At 59.6% G+C, this 17,624-nt stretch overlaps 1 protein-coding gene across 1 annotated transcript in view; it reads left to right on the forward strand.

The window, feature by feature from the left end:
• LOC144732228 (uncharacterized) overlaps positions 1-17,624 on the forward strand; it is a 68,342-nt gene that overhangs the window by 25,267 nt on the left and 25,451 nt on the right. The window contains 1 exon segment of the mRNA XM_078613627.1: positions 12,250-12,423. Coding sequence (XP_078469753.1) covers positions 12,250-12,423 — 174 coding nt within the window.

A 17,624-nucleotide genomic window follows, 5' to 3' on the forward strand; every position in this document is an offset into this window, starting at 1 on the left:
CTCCTCGTTCGACGCTAAACTCCGCGACACGCAACGCACAGAACTATCGCGGCGAGCGTCGTTGCCGAGAATATTTGGTCGTCCTCAGCGCGGCGGCAAATTCGCCTCCTTCACGGACACTCTGTTCTCCTGTCGACGCGGCGGTGGTCCTTGCGTTCCCGAGGAACACCGTGTAGTGGGAAACATCGCGTTGTAATGAAGCGTGACGCATGAGATGCGCACGCAGGCCGAACAAAGGCCGAGGCGCGTGGCTAGCAGCCAGAAGCATCCAGCAGCATCCCGCCCCCTCGCCGAGGCAGCTGCACCGCCGCTTGTTCCTGCTCGCGCGACGTCGTTCCGGTCACTCGATGCGCGTTCTGAAAACGCGCTGCAGCAGCAGCAGCACGGACTGCACCTGCCTGTAGGTCCACAACAACAAACACATCCCGCCAGGTCGGCTCTTGGTGCTGCCTGGTTGACGCCCTCCGTGGGTGTTGGGACAAGCGGCTCGGAATACGCGGCTGATGATTCATAGCGTTCATCATCATCGCCGCCATCATCATCATCGCCGCCATCATCATCACCACCATCATCATCGCCGCCATCATCATCATCACCGCCACCATCATCATCATCGCGTTCATCTCATAGCGTTCATCATCATCACCGCCATCATCATCGCATTCATCATCATCACCGCCATCATCATCATCATCGCATTCATCATCATCACCGCCATCATCATCATGATCGCATTCATCATCATCACCGCCATCATCATCATCGCGTTCATCTCATAGCGTTCATCATCATCACCGCCATCATCATCATCACCGCCATCATCATCATCACCGCCATCATCATCATCATCGCGTTCATCATCATCATCACCGCCATCATCATCGCGTTCATCATCATTGCCGCTATCATCATCATCACGTTCATCTCATCGCGTTCATCATCATCATCATCGCTGCCATCATCATCAACATCGCGTTCATCTCATAGCGTTCATCATCATCACCGCTATCATCATCATCATCATCACCGCCATCATCATAATTACCGCCATCGCTAGCCCCCTGCCCCGCGCGAGTGAATGAGGGCGCGAGTGAATGAGAGGCACACACTCGCTGTGTATAGCTCGTGAGGGCAGGTGGCGGAGATCACACGTGGCGCTGCCTGTGTGTTGCATTAACAGCTTCACAGTTTCATCTCCCGGGCGGATATCATCTCTCCCAGCCTGACAGCTCCCCGACTCTCCCATCATCTCCTCCCATCTCTCTTATCGCTCCCAATTCTGCCGTATCTCCCATCTCCTCCCATCTCTCTCATGTCTCGTATCTCTCTCATCCCTCTTCACCTCTCCCATCCCTCCAATCCCTGCCCTGCCTCGCAGCTCTGCTGCTCGCGCCTGAGACCGGGCAGGTGCTCGGCACGCGGCTGCGGCGTGTGGGTGGGTGGGGGTGGGGTAGAGAGTGGGTACCCCAGTAAGAACGTCGCTGACGCAGCGATGGTCATCGGGCGTTCGGTCTTGAGCCCCCTATCTCCAGCCCCCCTCCCCCGCTTCCCCCTTAGAGGGGTGGGTGGTGGTGTGGGGGGGCGGTTGCCGGACGGAATTGAAACCGCGTGGCTCCGGGAACCGGTCGCGAGTCCCGGTCGCGTTGCCTCACTGCGTTGCGTCGTCTCCGGCGGACGCGTGGCGTCACAGTGGGGGGGGGGGGGCTAGGGGGGTGGTGTCACACTCAGTGGGGGGGCTAGGGGGGGTGGTGTCACACTCAGTGGGGGGGGGGGGGGGGGCTAGGGGGGGTAATTATTAGCTGCGGTCTCTCCCCCCTCCTCCCCCCACCAGACGCGGGTGTTGTGCAACTCCAAGGGGCAGGTGCCACGATAGGGAGAGCGATAGGGCCGGGGGCTTGCGTGGGAGGGATGTGGATTACGTCCCGGCCGGATTTGATAGCGGTGATTAGATTGGGTTAGCAACCCCCCTCCCTCCCTCCCCCCCCCGTGAGGTCACTCCTCGTGCTTCACCCTCCTCCCTCTCCCGGCTCTTCCTCTCTCCACCTCGTCAATCCCCTCCCCGCCTCCCCCTCCTCATCCTCCTCCTCCGCACTATCGCCTCTTCCTCGCACTCCTCTGCATCCTCCTCCATGTCCCCCCCCCCCCCCGCTGTTCTCACAGCAGCAGCAGCCTCGTCGAGTCCGGGTGGAGTGAGCGCGCGGTAGGAGGGGGGGTGGAGGGGGGGGGGTGCAGGGTGGAGGGGGGGGATGGAGGGGGGGTGGAGGAGTCTCGCCTGTGAGTGAGACGGTGCGAGCCTGCGTCGTGAAGCGCGCTGCTGCTGGTGGTGGTGCAGCGGTTAGCGCTGCGCTACGAATCCGGCGACCCCAAGTTCAATTCCCGCTTACGGCCAACACCGGTGACGATTGTCTGAACCGATCCTGGGCCTCCCCTAGGTCGACTCGGCCTCAAATGAATAGCTAATGCTATGTGTAAAAACATCGCCACGAGGGGGAGACAAAGGCGGCCGGGCGTGGGGCGGGTTTAATGGTTCATCATGGCCAGAACCCCAGGTGGGCCTGTTACCCGTGGCTTTTACTCCGGGTTCTCTGCGTCCCTGCCAGAGCTGATCACACCACCGCTAGGCAGCCGCGCCACGTCTCGGAGCCGACACAGCGCGTCGCTGCAATTGGTGATCGCACACGGAGAGCAGCGACATCGCCCCCCCTCCCCCCCCTGCTGCGAGCACGTGGCAGGAGGGGCCCTCGTGAGCAAGGAGTTGTGAGGCTCTGCGAGGCTTTCGCGGGCAAACGAGCTGAGCCATCGGTGACTAGGCACGAGCGGGTGGCACGCTTGGCACACGGGGTCACAAGTCAGGGGTCACAAGTCAGGGGTCACAAGTCAGGGGTCACAAGTCAGGGGGTCACAAGTCAGGGGTCACAAGTCAGGGGGTCGCAAGTCGTGGGTCGCAAGTCGGGGGGTCGCAAGTCAGGGGTCGCAAGTCAGGGGGTCGCAAGTCAGGGGTCACAAGTCAGGGGTCACAAGTCAGGGGTCACAAGTCAGGGGTTACAAGTCAGGGGGTCTCGGTGATTTGCGCCGTGGCCGACTCGCCGGACACTGCACCCCCCCGCTCAGCACCTCCCCCCATTCTTGTCCCCCCCCTCTTGCCCCCCCCCCTCTTGTTCCCCCTCTTGCCCCCCCCAGCCCCCCTCTTGCCCCCCCATTTGCCCCCCCCAGCCCCCCTCTTGCCCCCCCCCAGCCCCCCTCTTGCCCCCCCCAGCCCCCCTCTTGCCCACATCCCCCTCGTTCGGGATTTGCATATTAGATTAGGACGTGTCCGTCTCGCGGCGGCGGGGAGGGAGGGAGGGAGGCGAGCGAGCGCTCTGCTCTCCGTGTTATCGTCGCGTCCGCGGGTATAATGAGGTTTTTGTCATATTTGGACGTTGGTCACCCAACTGGCCGATAAGCGCACGGGATAAGAAGAGACACAGGAATTCGCGATATGCGTGGGAGTGTTTTCGCTCCCTCTCCCGCGCTGGTGCAGCGCCCGGGACGCGGGACTGCCCGCTCCGTTCGGCAGCATCGCCCCACCGGACTTCACTCCCACGTCCCATCTCATGAACCCTTCCTGTGCGCGCGCCCGCAACGTGTCATGTGGGGAGCGATGGGGGCAGCGGTTAGCGCTACGCTGAGCTACGAACCCGGCGACCCGAGTTCGATTCCCCGCTCGCGGCCAACACCGGTGACGATTGTCTGAACCGGTCCTGGGCCTCCCCTAGGTCGACTCAGCCTCAAATGAGTAACCGTTGCGGTGTGTAAACATCTCCACCGGGGAGACAAAGACGGCCGGGCGTGGTGCTGGCCACCCACCACCCTCGTGTGCCGTGCCGGCCCTCACGGCTGTTCGCTAGCGGCACTTGCCCCAACAGTCTGTAGAAGGCTACATATGTCAGGGGGATCTTTGTCTTTGTGTTATGAAATCTCGCGAGTAGGCGGCTGTGGTGGCGATGTCTGTAACAGCAGCGACGGTAATGCCGCAGTTATCTCTGCCTTGTTCAGTCACCCCAGACCCCCCCTCCTCCTCCTCCCCCCGCCCCAATCCTCCCCCCTCCCAACGTCCTCCCCCTTTAATTCATTCCTGTAAAGTCTTGTGAACGCGACGCGCACGGAATGGTGCGAGTGTGCGCGTGTGTGCTAGAGAGGAGTGTGCGCGTGTGCGCTAGAGAGAGTGTGCCGTATTGTGGGGGGGGGGGTATCTGAGCCCATTTCTGGGCATCGCCTAGGTCGACTCAGCCTTAAATGAGCACCCCGTGCCGGTGTTGATAAACATCGGCGCTGGGCGGAGGGGGACAGAGAGCGGAACGCAGCGTGGTAGCTGCGGCTGGCGCCCCCAGCCCCTCCGTGTGCCGTGCCGGCCTTCTTCGTGGGTGCGACCCGCCGCCGGCCCCCGACCCCGACGGCCCCTTGAAGCTCCACGGGGGCGGCGGCGGCGTCGTCTGTCTGTGGCGCAGTGGCCAGCGAGTCGTGCTACAAACCCGAGTGCGGTTCCCGCCCATTGTCAATATCCGTGACCAGTATCTGAGCCTCCCCGAGGTCAACTCAGCCTCACATCGATAGTAGTACCTAGTTAGTAGTACCTAGTTAGTAGTACCTAGTTAGTAGTACCTAGTTAGTAGTACCTAGTTAGTAGTACCTAGTTAGTAGTACCTAGTTAGTAGTACCTAGTTAGTAGTACCTAGTTAGTAGTACCTAGTTAGTAGTACCTAGTTAGTAGTGCCTGGCGCGCGGTGCGGTGTCAACACGAGGGACACAGACGCGGCCAGGCGTGGTGCTACCCCCCCGCCCCCCCCCCCCCCCCGTGTGCCGTGCCGGCCTTCATGGGTGCTCGCTCACGACACTTGCCCCAATAGTCCGCTAAGGCCATCCAGGGGATCCTGGTTTGTTGCGTGTCTGGAGTGACTATCCACGGGGACACGACATCAGCTGTTCCGTGAGCCGCTCCGTCTGCCTGCGACGTAGCGCGTGCTTCCAGAGCTCGTGGCGGGGGGGGGCACGCTCCTCACAAAGTCGCTCGGCTGCGGTGGTTCACTCAGCATCCGCCTGCCGTGAGTGTCCCCCTGGACACACGCACGTGTGCGTGCGTGCGTGCGTGTGTGCGTGCGTGTGTGTGTGCAACTGCTGCTCCTTAGCCACACACACGCCACCACTCGTCACAGTCAACTACGTGTGTGTGTCTAAGGAGCAGCAGTTACACACACAGTAGCAGTGACACACACACGTGTGTGTGTGTCACTGCTGCTAGGCCCTAGACACACACACAGCAGCAGTGACACACACACACACATACGTGTGTGTGTGTCACTGCTGTCAGTGTCAGCAGCAGCAGCAGCACTGCTGGAGGCTGCCCTGCTCGAGGACGTGGCTACCTGGGTGGGTGGTGGCAGCTGTGATTTAATTATCATCGCCTGCAATGATTTGTTGCAAAACGGGACAGTGCGGTTACCGCAGAGCGCGTATCGCACAGGACACTGCGATATCTACGCATCTCGCTATCTTCCGTGCGCGCGCGCGTGTGTGTGGAGAGCGGTGGCGCAATGGTTAGCACACAGGGCTATAAACACGGCGACCCAAGTTCGATTTCCGGCCGTGACCAACATCGGTGGTTTCGTGATTTTGGACCCGGTCCTGGGCCTCCCCTAGCTCAATTCAGCCTTAAAACAAGTACTTTCAGCAGTAGGTGAACTCTTTAATTACTGGGGAGACAAAGGTGGCCAGCCGGGCGTGGTGCTGGCCAACCTTCCCCGATGCTCGCTAACGGCACTTTCCCCAACAGTCTGTTTCGGCTATACAGGGGACCTTTGTCTGTGTGCAGGTGTATATAATCCATAATAGTCGGTTAGATCGCGTAAAAATATAAATGTGTCATTAAACCCGCCACCACTCGACACAGACAACTCGTAAGGGTTGTCACGTAAACAGAACGTGCAAATTCGTCACTAGTACAGCACACCGGTGTGTTGGAGAGCCAAGCCACAACATTTACAATCTGTATGTGTGTATAACTGCTGCTGTGTACATACGTCTGCAATTAGGTATGTCTATATGTGTCTATATGTGTGTTTGTGTGTGTCTATATGTGTGTTTGTGTGTCTATATGTGTGTTTGTGTGTGTCTATGTGTCTATATGTGTGTTTGTGTGTGTTTGACTCCCGGCCACACAGTTACACAGAGTCCTCGCTCCCACATTATTCAACATCATCTTCGACCGTGTCATTCGAGAAGCCTTCCATGGCTGTACCAGTGGCACAGATACAATGGGAGGCTGATTGATGCCCGGATTCGGTCGAGGGATGGCTCCCTACTGGTCAACCATGTTACGGACGCTGATGATCTGGTGGTTGCTGCTCACTCTGAGAATGAGTTGGAGGTTCTGCTGAACCTGGAGCATGCCGATAAAAGGTGGGGCCTTACTATCAGCCCCACCAAAACTAGGCACCAGCCTGGGTATTTTGTATCATCCATTACTCCAACCCCCTCAACTCCCCATTGACGATCAAGCAGTTGTGGAGAGAGTTTTCCATTTGTGGGCAGTGTGCTTTTGACCGGCTCTGGTTTGACAGCAGAGGTCTCACTCCGAATCAGTCGAGCGGCATTATCTTTTCATCGGCTGCGTAACGCCGCTGTGTGGAGCTACCTACCTGGTCTGTCGCTCGGCACGAAGCTTCGGGTCTTCTCGGCCACGGTCATTCCCTCCCTTCTCTACACTTGCGAAACGTAGACCCCCCTAATGGATGGAACATCTTCGCCGGTTAGAAACATTTAGGCTGGCCTGCCTACGATTCCTCCTGGGTTTAACCAGGCTGGATTGTGTGAGCTCACAAATCCTTGAAAGATCTGGACACATTCCCATCACTGAGCTCCTCCAGCAGGCAAGGCTGCATTGGCTGGGTCATGTAGCCCGCATGCCCAGCCACCGAATTCCCAAGCAGCTTCTGTTTGGCCAGATAGAGGGGGATAAAAGGGCACGACATGGGCTGCAGAAGAGATGGACTGATGTGGTACAGGAGGATCTGGAGCTGAGTTGACTTGCCAAAGATTGGTCCCAGCAGTGTCAAGATCGGCCTCTATGGAGGAGGCTCGTGAAGGACGCTACTGGTCACAACGAGTGGAGTGCCAGGGAGCACAGTTGGAGCATCTAGCAATAATCTCAGTCAGTCAACCCATGGCACCTAGACCTCTTCCGGGACCTCCTGTCAGCGAGCCTTCAACACTTCACGTGGCCTCAAAGTGCACCTCGCTTGGCACAGGCGCCCTGGTGACGTCACCACCACTTAGTGGCGAATGGTGGTTGTTGTTGTTGTGTTGTTGTTGTGTGTGTGAGCACTCGTTATCTGATGCTGCTGTTGCTCGGGGAAGTCGCTGCTGCTGTTGCCGCGATCTTGGCGCCCACTCTCAGATTGAGACAAATGCAGAAGTTCCCTTCCGCGCTACCGGGAGGTGAAGAAAGCGCGCACACACACACGTGCACACGCACGCGCACACACACACGTGCACACGCACACACGCACGCACACGTACAAAGACAAAGACCCCCCCGTATAGCCTTGACAGACTGTTGGGGTAAGTGCTGTGAGCGAGCACCTAATGAAGGCCATCGCAGGACACGATGGGTTGGATGGCCAACACCACGCCTGGCCACCTTTGTCTCCCAAGGGGGTGATGGTTACACACCGCACCAGGTACTCATTTGAGGCTAAGTCACCGTCTTGGATTCCCAGGACTGGGTCAGATAATTATCGTAACCGGTGTTGGCCGTGAGCGGGAATCGAACTCGTGTCGGCGGGTACGTAGCGCAGCGCGCCAACTGATGCGCCACCACTCCCCACGTACACACACAGACGCGCACACACACGACGCGCACACAGAGACGCGCACACACAGACGTGCACACACAGACGCGCACACAGAGACGTGCACACACAGAGACACACACAGAGACACACACAGAGACACACACAGACGCGCACACACAGAGACACAAACAGAGACGCGCACACACAGAGACACACACAGAGACGCGCACACACAGAGACACACACAGAGACGCGCACACACAGAGACGCGCACACACAGACGCGCACAAACAGGGACGCGCGCACACAGAGACACACAGAGACGCGCACACACAGACACACACACACAGACACACACACAGAGACACACACACAGAGACACACACACACAGACACACGCACACAGAGACACACGCACACAGAGACACACACACACACAGAGACACACACACAGACACACACAGAGACACACACACACACAGAGACACACACACACACAGACACACACACACACACACACAGACACACACACACACAGACACACACACAGACACACACACACACATAGACACACACACACACAGACACACACACACATACACACACCACACAGACACACACACACACAGAGTCTTCTCTGCATGGAGCCGGCTCCGTGGGAATGTCGCCGTCTCTGTTATCACGCGCGACACAGAGAGGAGAGAGAGTGGGGGGGGGGGCTTGCTGGTGCCCCCCCCCCCCACTCTGCTGTCCGCACGATGCCCGTCTCCGTTCGAGCCTTCACCTTGGGAGGGCGAGCGAGCGAGCGAGTGGGGGGGGGGGGGTGTCCCCCCGCAGCGGTTCAAGGGGGGGGGGGGTATTGTGTCTCCCTCCGCCAGCCCAATTCAGTTCTCGCGGACTGCGCACTCCGTGGCCCCAGAAGGTGGGGGGTGGGGGGGGGATCTCGTGATCGCAGTCTCGGGGTTGTTAAGGCACGGCGGCCGGGGGGGGGGGGCTGTGGATGTGAGCGGCCAGGGAGGGGGCAGTCGAGCTGGGGAAAGGGGGGGATGGTGGTGGGGATATAAGCTGCCTGGTATGCAAAGCGGGCGGGCGATAGGGATCTGCTTGTCATTATGCTCTCATTTTCATGTCTATTTCCTTAATGAAGAAAGCCCGGATCAGACTTGGCCTCGCCGGGTCTGTGCGGGCCGATAACTCGCTCCCTGCGCCTCTCTCTCTCTCGCACGTTAATCCGCGGCAATTACTACGCCCGCGGGCAATCAGGCCTGATGCTCCACCAGCAGCACCTCCACCACCAGCAGCACCAGGCACGGCGACTCCACCGCGCTCGGTGATGCAAACGGGCAACGGCGCACCTACAGAGACGGGGAGAGTGAGCGGGAGAGAGCGAGAGAGAGAGAGTGAGCGGGAGAGAGCGAGAGAGTGAGAGAGAGAGAGAGCGAGAGAAATGGCATTGCCTCCGCCGCCCTGCATGTTATTCCCACTTTGGGAATGCGTCTATCTGCGGGATGGAGATGATCGGGGTGGGGTGGGGTGCGAGTCAAGTTCTTAGATTTATTTCTCCTTGCTGCCGATGCCGCGACTGGCGTTTTCATCTCCACTTTATTCCACCTCGGATTATGCAAAGCAGATTAACTCGGCCCGAAAAAAAATGAAAGAGAGAGTGATGGAATGGAAATTGCCGTCTTGAGGAGGAGGAGGGGGAGGAGGGGGAATCGGTGAGCGGCGCCGGGAGGGGCCGCGGAGACCGCCGAGGTTCGTCCGTCCGTGATCTCCGTCTCTCACTCGAGACGGACGGAGACACGCGGAGACACGCGGGGACACGCGGGGACACGCGGGGACACGCGGGGACATGGAGACCCATAGGGGGGCGGGGGGGGCGACACACGGAGACACCCGGCCCATAGGAACCCCGTCTCTCATGGGAACCCAGCGACGCGACATTTCCACCCACAGGGAACGCTCATCATCATCCCCTTCATCAGCGCCCCCATCATCATCATCCCCATCATCATCACCGCCGTCATTGTGCCTCCGCTCGGGGCAGCAGTGGCGAGAGTAGAGCCGATGAAAACTCGTGAATGCGCGAGACAATGGGCAGCCCCGGGGGGGCATCCAGGGCGCCCAGCCCGGGCACAATGACTCCCCAATGAAGTGTCCACATCCGGAGGAGAGGGGGGGGGGGAGATGGGGGAGCCACTCCCCCACATGAGGAGGGCTGCAGTGAAAACATCCGTGGCGCGGGATGGAGGCAGGGGCAGCAGCAGCCTGCCCTGTCTCCCCACGCTGCCGGCCCTGCTTGAGACGAGACACTGCTGGGCAATAAACAGCGATACGTGAACAAATGCACACGCAAAGACAAAGGTTCCCCGTATAGCCTGAATAGACTATTGGGGCAGCACCACGCCCGGTCGCCTTTATCCCTCACCGGTGTTGGCCGTGAGCGGGAATCGAACTCGGGTCGCCGGGTTCGTAGCGCAGCGTAGCGCAGCGTAGCGCTAACCGCTACATGACCGCTCCCCACACACACGACACAACACACAAAAACAAAGATCCCCGTTGTAGCCTGTAACGGACTGTAGGAGCAAGTGCCGTTAGCGAGCGCCCATGAAGGCCGGCACGGCGCACGAGGGGGAGGGGGGGGGCAGCATCACGACTGGCCGCCTTTGTCTCTCGAGTGGCGATGTTTACACACCGCACCAGGTACTCATTTGAGGCTGAGTCGACCTTGGGGAGGCTCAGAACGGCTCAGATAATCGTCACTGGTGTTGGCCGTGATCAGGAATCGAACTCGGGTCACCGGATTTGTACACTACCACTCCCACCACACACACCACACACACAACACACACAGAACCGCCGTTCACCACTAAGTGGTGGTGACATCAACACAGCGCTCGTGCCAGGCTAGATGCACTTTGAGGCCACTTGAAGTGTCAAAGGCCCGCTCACAGGAGGTCACGGGACAGATCCAGGTGCCATGGGTTGACTGAGATGACTGGCAGATGCACCACCTGTGCCCCCTACTGTGCCAACTCGCTGTGCCTTAGCCGCCCGGCGCTCCGCTCGTTGTTGTGAGCGTCGCTCCCCTGCGCTCCGTTGTTGTTGGAGGGCGACTGCCTCCAACTCCTCCGCAGCGTCCTTCACGAACCTCCTCCACTGAGGCCGATCTTGACACCGCTGGTACCAGTCATCGGCAAGTCCACTCAGCTCCACATCCTCCTGTACCAAATCACTCCATCTCTTCTCTAGCCCGTTCCGTGCCCGTTTAGCCCCCTCCATCCAGCCAAACACACACCACACACATCACACACAACACACACACACATCACACACACACATCACACACAGGTGCATTTTGTTAAGATAATATTGGTATTTGGTCGTTCTTGCCGTGTTTTTGGTGCCGTGTGGTTGGTGGTGGTGCAGTGTGGTTGGTGGTGGTGGTGCAGTGTGGTTGATCGTGGTGGTGGTGGTGTAGTATGATTGTGGTGGTGGTGTAGTATGATTGTGGTGGTGGTGTAGTATGATTGTGGTGGTGGTGTAGTATGATTATGGAGCGGTGGTGTCATAACGGGGTGTGTGGACAGGGCTCACCAGCTCGGACGGTGGTGTGTCGTAGGCGGTGAGGGCAATTCTTTTACCGATAGATAGGTTTGGCGGTGGCGGTGGTTGTTGATGAGGAGCGCTCTCTCATTGACTCATCGGTGGATGAGCTGACACGACACCAATCGGCGCGTCGGCACAACGCTTGTGCACATGCCCATCGAAGTGTTTGGCTGTGCTGGGTGGTGGAGGGTTTATAATCGCAGTGACCACGTGGCATAAACATGTGACTTGCTTGTGACGTCACTGGGGAGGGAGGGGCTTAGCGGCACGTGCTTCCTGTTAAGGTACAGTACATAGTCGATATACAGTAGAGAGCGGTGGCTGCTATCGTGAAAGTTGTCGGCTTTGCTCCCGAAGTTGTCTAAACAAGATTTACATGGGCTAATAAAGCTTCGTTTACCGTTATTTATCGATGCGAGACCACATCCTGAGTGTAAATCACCCTGAGCTGCTTAATTAGTGAGGTGCAGAGGGAGAAAGTTAATTAGACGCCAATCAACATCAAGCGTGAAGCATCGTCTTGGTGGCTTAATCATGTTGAGTGGTTGAGGTGGTGGTGGTGGTGCTCTTTGTGGTTGCGTTAGTGGTTGTGATGGCGATGTCAATGATGTTGATGATGATGATGATGTTGGCGGTGATGGTCATGTCGTCGTCGATCAAGTTTATGTTGATGGTGGTGATGTCGGTGATGTTGATGGTGGTGATGTCGGTGACGTTGATGATGGCGGTGATGTCGGTGATGTTTATTTTTATGGTAGTGATGTCCGTGACGTTGATGATGTGGGTGATGTTCGTGGTGACGGTGCTGCAGGCTGCGTGGGGGAGGAGGATGACGACGGCTCTCTGGCGGAAGTCCCTGACCTGGGGGGCACGGAGGGGGACACGGGGGGCACGGAGGGGGACACGGACACCGATGATCGCGACCCCTGCTCCTCCGACCCCGATGACGATCGAGCCCCGCCCAGCAGCGCTGCCGACTCACCAGGTGAGAGAAGGGGCGGAGAAGTGAGGGCTGCGAAAGAGGGGGGGTAGTAGGGCAGGTGAGGGGGTGGGGGGTAGTGTGGCAGGTGAGAGGGTGTGGCAGTGTGGCAGGTGAGAGGGTGTTATTGATTGTGATGGAGCAGAGCGGCCGTGTCGCGCGGGCCTGGGGCTGCGTGCACAATGAGGGGGAGGGGGAGGGGGCGGCTGAGCTCCAGCCTCCTGCCATAGCAGGAGGCTGGAGCTCAGCCACAGGTGCAGACACAAGGTTCTGTGTCGCCCCACTCTGCACGGCATTCCGTCTATCTGATGAAACCCGCCGGCCGAAACATCACCTAATTAATATATTCCTCCCCCTCGTCTGATACCCAACTCGCCTCTCGGTAACTGATATGGCAGCCCCAGCCCCAGCAGTGGAGCGGTCGCTTGGTCGAAAGCCGCTTTGTGCGGTCCATCGCCGGGTCGGGTCGCTTAGAGGTCACCCTTTTGACCCTTGTGCCGTGGGTGGTCTTTGGCGGAGGAGCCCGGGGACCCCGCACGATCGGGTCGCTTTGCCAACTCCGAAAGCTGCCGCGCAAATTACCCTGGCGTCTTGCCGATTGAACGTGGGTCCTCGTTCGACGCAAACCCCCATAATGCAGCGTGCGCTGTGGAGAATACGACTCCTGTTGTCCGCAACGACTCGCACAGAGACCCCTTAGCCGACGTGTTGAGTTGACCGTTGGGCTTGTGCGCCACTGCCAACCACAGCAGCATCGACAGATAGTTTATTTGATTTCAGAGAGCCCCCCACCGCCCACCGCTCACGTGTAAACTAGCGCTCTCGGACGGGAATTCATTTCCCCCTGAATATTTTCCGGGTCGCTGGGAGCGCCGGAGTCACGTGACCAGAAGCATCCACCGCCACGGCCTCCTGTCTTGCCGTGCCCCCGCCGAGAGAGGTGGGCACGCTAAGCGGCGGGCGCGTGCCTCCGGTGCCGCCGGCAGCGCCGTGCCCATTGCTGGCGGAGACGGGCGGAGCCTCTGGTGTCCGTGCCCTCAGATCGACGGCGGTTGGTCGGCGCGTCGCTGGTCGCGGCCGAACGGGGCGCTCGCGACGAGGGCGCCGAGCTGGCGATGACTCGTTGAGTTCACGTAAATCACTTGCGCCAGTCGGATGTTCAGGCGTGGGTCGGGGAAGTGAGACGCGACGCACACGAGGCCGGCAAAGGCCAGACCGAGAGAAGGGGTTTTTGGAATCGTGGGGATGAATCGGATTTTGCGGGACAGGGGCGGCTCCCAGCATGCGCACTTTGGCCACTCGGGCAACGCGACGATCGCTGCGATTGTCTCGAAACTAACGCGAGCATCGCACGCGCACGCACAGACATACACGCACCCACACAACAACAACAACTGGTTGTGCCGTCAGCATGCAGCTTTTACTAGGCAAGGTGCACCTTGAGACCCCGTGAAGTGCGGAAGGCTTGCTGACAGGAGACCACGGGACAGACCCAGATGTTATGGGTTAACCGACTGAGATGACTGTCAGATGGACCACACATGCTTCCCACTGGGTCATCTTGCAGTGTTTTAGCCGCCCGGTGCTCTGCTCGTTGTTGTGAGCGTCCCTCTTCTGCCCTCCATTGTTGTTGGAAGACGACTGCCTCCAACTGACCAGTGGCGTCCTTCACGAGCCTCCTCCAGAGGCCGACCTTTATACCTGCTGTCATTGGCAAGTCCGCTCAGCTCCACATCCTCCACGCCCGTTTAGCCCCCTCTCTCCGGCCAAACAGAAGCTGCTTCATCATGCGGTGGCTGCACATGCAGATTATATGACCCATCCAGCACAGCCACCATGCCTGGTGGAGGAGCTCACCGATGGGACTGTGTTCAGAGCTTTCAAGAATGTGTAAGCTCCTGGCTCCTGGTTAAGCCCAGGAGGGATTGCAGACAGGCCAGACTTAATGTTTAAAATCAGGGGAGATGCTCCTTCAGAGGGGTCCAGGTTTCACAAGCATACAGAAGGGGGGGCATGACTGACCGAGAAGACCCAGAGCTTTGTATGGAGCGATAGGTCAGGTAGCTTCTACACAGGGTTGCATCCACACAAAGAACCCCCGTATAGCCTGGAACAGACTGTTGGGGCAAGTGCTGTTAGCGAGCACGTATGAAGGCCAGAACGGCACACGACGGGGTGGGTGACAAGCACCACACCCGACCGCCTTTGTCTCCCCGGTGGCGATGTTTACACACCGCACCAGGTCCTCATTTTAGGCCGAGTCGACCTAGGGGAGGCCCAGGAACGGTTCAGATAATCTTCACTGATTTTGGCCGTGAGCGGGAATCAAACTCGGGCCGCCGGGTTCGTAGTGCAGCGTAGCGCTAACCGCTATACCACCGCTCCCCACACACACACACACGTACACAAACACACACAACCACGTGTACACAACACACACACACGTACACACACAACCACGTGTACACAACACACACACACCTACACACAAACACAACCACGTGTACACACACGTACACACACACACACTCACGCAGGTGCGTACAAGAGACACGCATCTTTGTATTTGCACGGGGAGAGGATGCGGGCGCGTGGGGCTATTCATGAAGGGTGACCGCAGGGCAGGAGGGGGTGGGGGGGCGCTACTTGCCGGCCCCCCGCCACGGGCGGAACGAAAGCAAAGCAGCCAGCGCTCCGTCACCGCCACCGTTGATCCCACGGCCGGGGAAATTCATCTGCTCCCCCCTCCACCCCTCCACCCCTCCACCCCCGGCCTTGTTCCCCCGCCGCGGCGCGCATCGGAGCCCCGCCGAGGCTTTGGTCGGCCGGACGTAGCGCGGGGTCACGGCTCTGTTGTCGGGACATTCAACACGGCGCACTTTCTGCCAGCAGCAGCAGCAGCGTGTTGAGCGATTGCAGGGCCGCACCTTGTAACCCGCAGGAGCCGCCGCGGGTGAATTGGTCGGCGCGGCAGACTTGCGGTCCACGGTTTTCGCCAGTTCAGCCTCCCATCATCTCCCTTTACCCTTACGGTGCTGTTCGTTGCTGGCCTGCGCTCGGCAATAAAAAAAAAAACCTTTCTTAAATGCCCTGCCCCCACCTCTGTCCACCCAGCGGGACAGCACAGTCTATCGGCAGGTCACGTGCAGTAGGGTGAAGTGTGGGTACTGCCACCTCTGCTAAGACGTGCTGGCCTGCGCATGGAAATGCCATAGCCGTATCAGCCTATGGATCCACTTGTTGTTATTCCGCTTGTTTACCTATAAAAGTCTCACCGAGTCTCAGGACTCTTTTTAAAGAGGGTCCTTCCAAGGGGGGGTGGGGGCGTTGTTGCTATGCAGACTCCCCACGCAGTCCTTTGCAGGTTTGGCCAATTCCCGGAAAACATTGCCTGGCAGAGAGCGACGCCGCGTCTCGACGGACAATCGCAAAGCGGCCCGGGAGGTGTCACGGCCCGGCACCGCTCTGCTCCTCTGCCCCTGCCGCTCCGTTCCTACTCCCCCGCCCCCTCCTCTCCAGCCAGCTTCTCCACCCCGTCCGATGGGATGGGCCGCGATCAGCAGTTTTCTGACGAGGGTTTATCGTACGCGCTGGCTTAAGTACGACTCTTGCGGCGTTTCTCTCCCCCGTTTTGCGAAGGAAAACCGGCAGGGCCTTCCTTGTTAATCCCGTGATGTCAAGGCCTGGTTGTGAGGCCCCGCTGTAGGCCCAGCTGTGAGGCCCCACTGTAGGCCCAGCCGTGAGGCCCCACTGTAGGCCCGGCCGTGAGGCCCCACTGTAGGCCCAGCCGTGAGGCCCCACTGTAGGCCCAGCCGTGAGGCCCCACTGTAGGCCCAGCCGTGAGGCCCCACTGTAGGCCCGGCCGTGAGGCCTCACTGTAGGCCCAGCCGTGAGGCCCCACTGTAGGCCCAGCCGTGAGGCCCCACTGTAGGCCCAGCCGTGAGGCCCCACTGTAGGCCCAGCCGTGAGGCCCCACTGTAGGCCCAGCCGTGAGGCCCCACTGTAGGCCCAGCCGTGAGGCCCCACTGTAGGTCCAGCCGTGAGGCCCCACTGTAGGCCCAGCCGTGAGGCCCCACTGTAGGCCCAGCCGTGAGGCCCCACTGTAGGCCCAGCCGTGAGGCCCCACTGTAGGCCCAGCCGTGAGGCCCCACTGTAGGCCCAGCCGTGAGGCCCCACTGTAGGCCCAGCCGTGAGGCCCCACTGTAGGCCCGGCCGTGAGGCCTCACTGTAGGCCCGGATGGCACCCGTCCCGGCGGCTCGGCCCGGTACTGCGCCCCCCATCGCGGCTTACTTTCGAGCGGCCATGGGAACGCGGTGCTAATTGCTCGGGGGGACCGACGAGAAGAGGAGACGTGGGAACGGGGGGGGGGGGGGGAGTGTTTGGGGCGAGCGCCCGGGAGGTGGGGGGGCGGTGAGGGGTGGCTCCCCGGCCCCCCCGTGCCCTGCGTGCCCCGATAGCTGCAGCGCGCCTTGAGGTTGCGATAAGATTAGCGCAGCCCTGGCGCCTCGAGATGAAACAACCAGAAGACAGTTTCAGTGGAAAGAATTACTTCTCCAGCGCCGTGTTCCCACCCTCTTCCCCCCACCCCCCCTTTGCTCATCCCTCCCCCCGCCTCACCCCCTCATCTCCCCCCCCCCATCTCATCCTCAAACCCCGATAAGCCCTGGTGCTCTCGAGAGCTCTGTCTCTGTGCCGCTGTGGTTCACAATTTGCCGGTGTTTGTCTCGGGGTTCGTTTGCTGCTGCTACTGCAGCTGCCGACGCGACTGCCGATGCTACGACTCCTGCTGCCACGGCTGCTTATGCTGCTGAGAATAATGAGCCTGCTGCTGCTGCTGCTGCCGCTGTCACAGCTGCTGATGCTGCCACTGTTGCTGATGTCGCGGCGGCGGCGCGTTTGTCTCTGACCGTGACGGTGTGCGGCGGTTGACCAGGAACGCTGTCCTTGCCGTACGATGACGAGACGAGCGCACGTCCTTTTTTAATGTCCTCAGAAGAGGCTGATTTCCCCTTCTCACTAGTGGGGCCTAGTTAGGCACCGTCAGCTCCTCGTGGACGGCCACAATGGCTCCCATGATCAAGCTGAATGCACACGCGCTCACCTTATACACCTCATACTACCAGGCGAGGGCCCGTGGCTGCCCAGGGGAATCTCGCCGAGCCTCAAGACTCATTCGCAGGAGGGATCCTGCGTCGGGATGTCTTGG

The sequence above is a fragment of the Lampetra planeri genome, chromosome 42 (genome assembly GCF_965212315.1).
Source record: "Lampetra planeri chromosome 42, kcLamPlan1.2.h2, whole genome shotgun sequence".
Classification (NCBI taxonomy): Eukaryota; Metazoa; Chordata; class Hyperoartia; order Petromyzontiformes; family Petromyzontidae; genus Lampetra; species Lampetra planeri.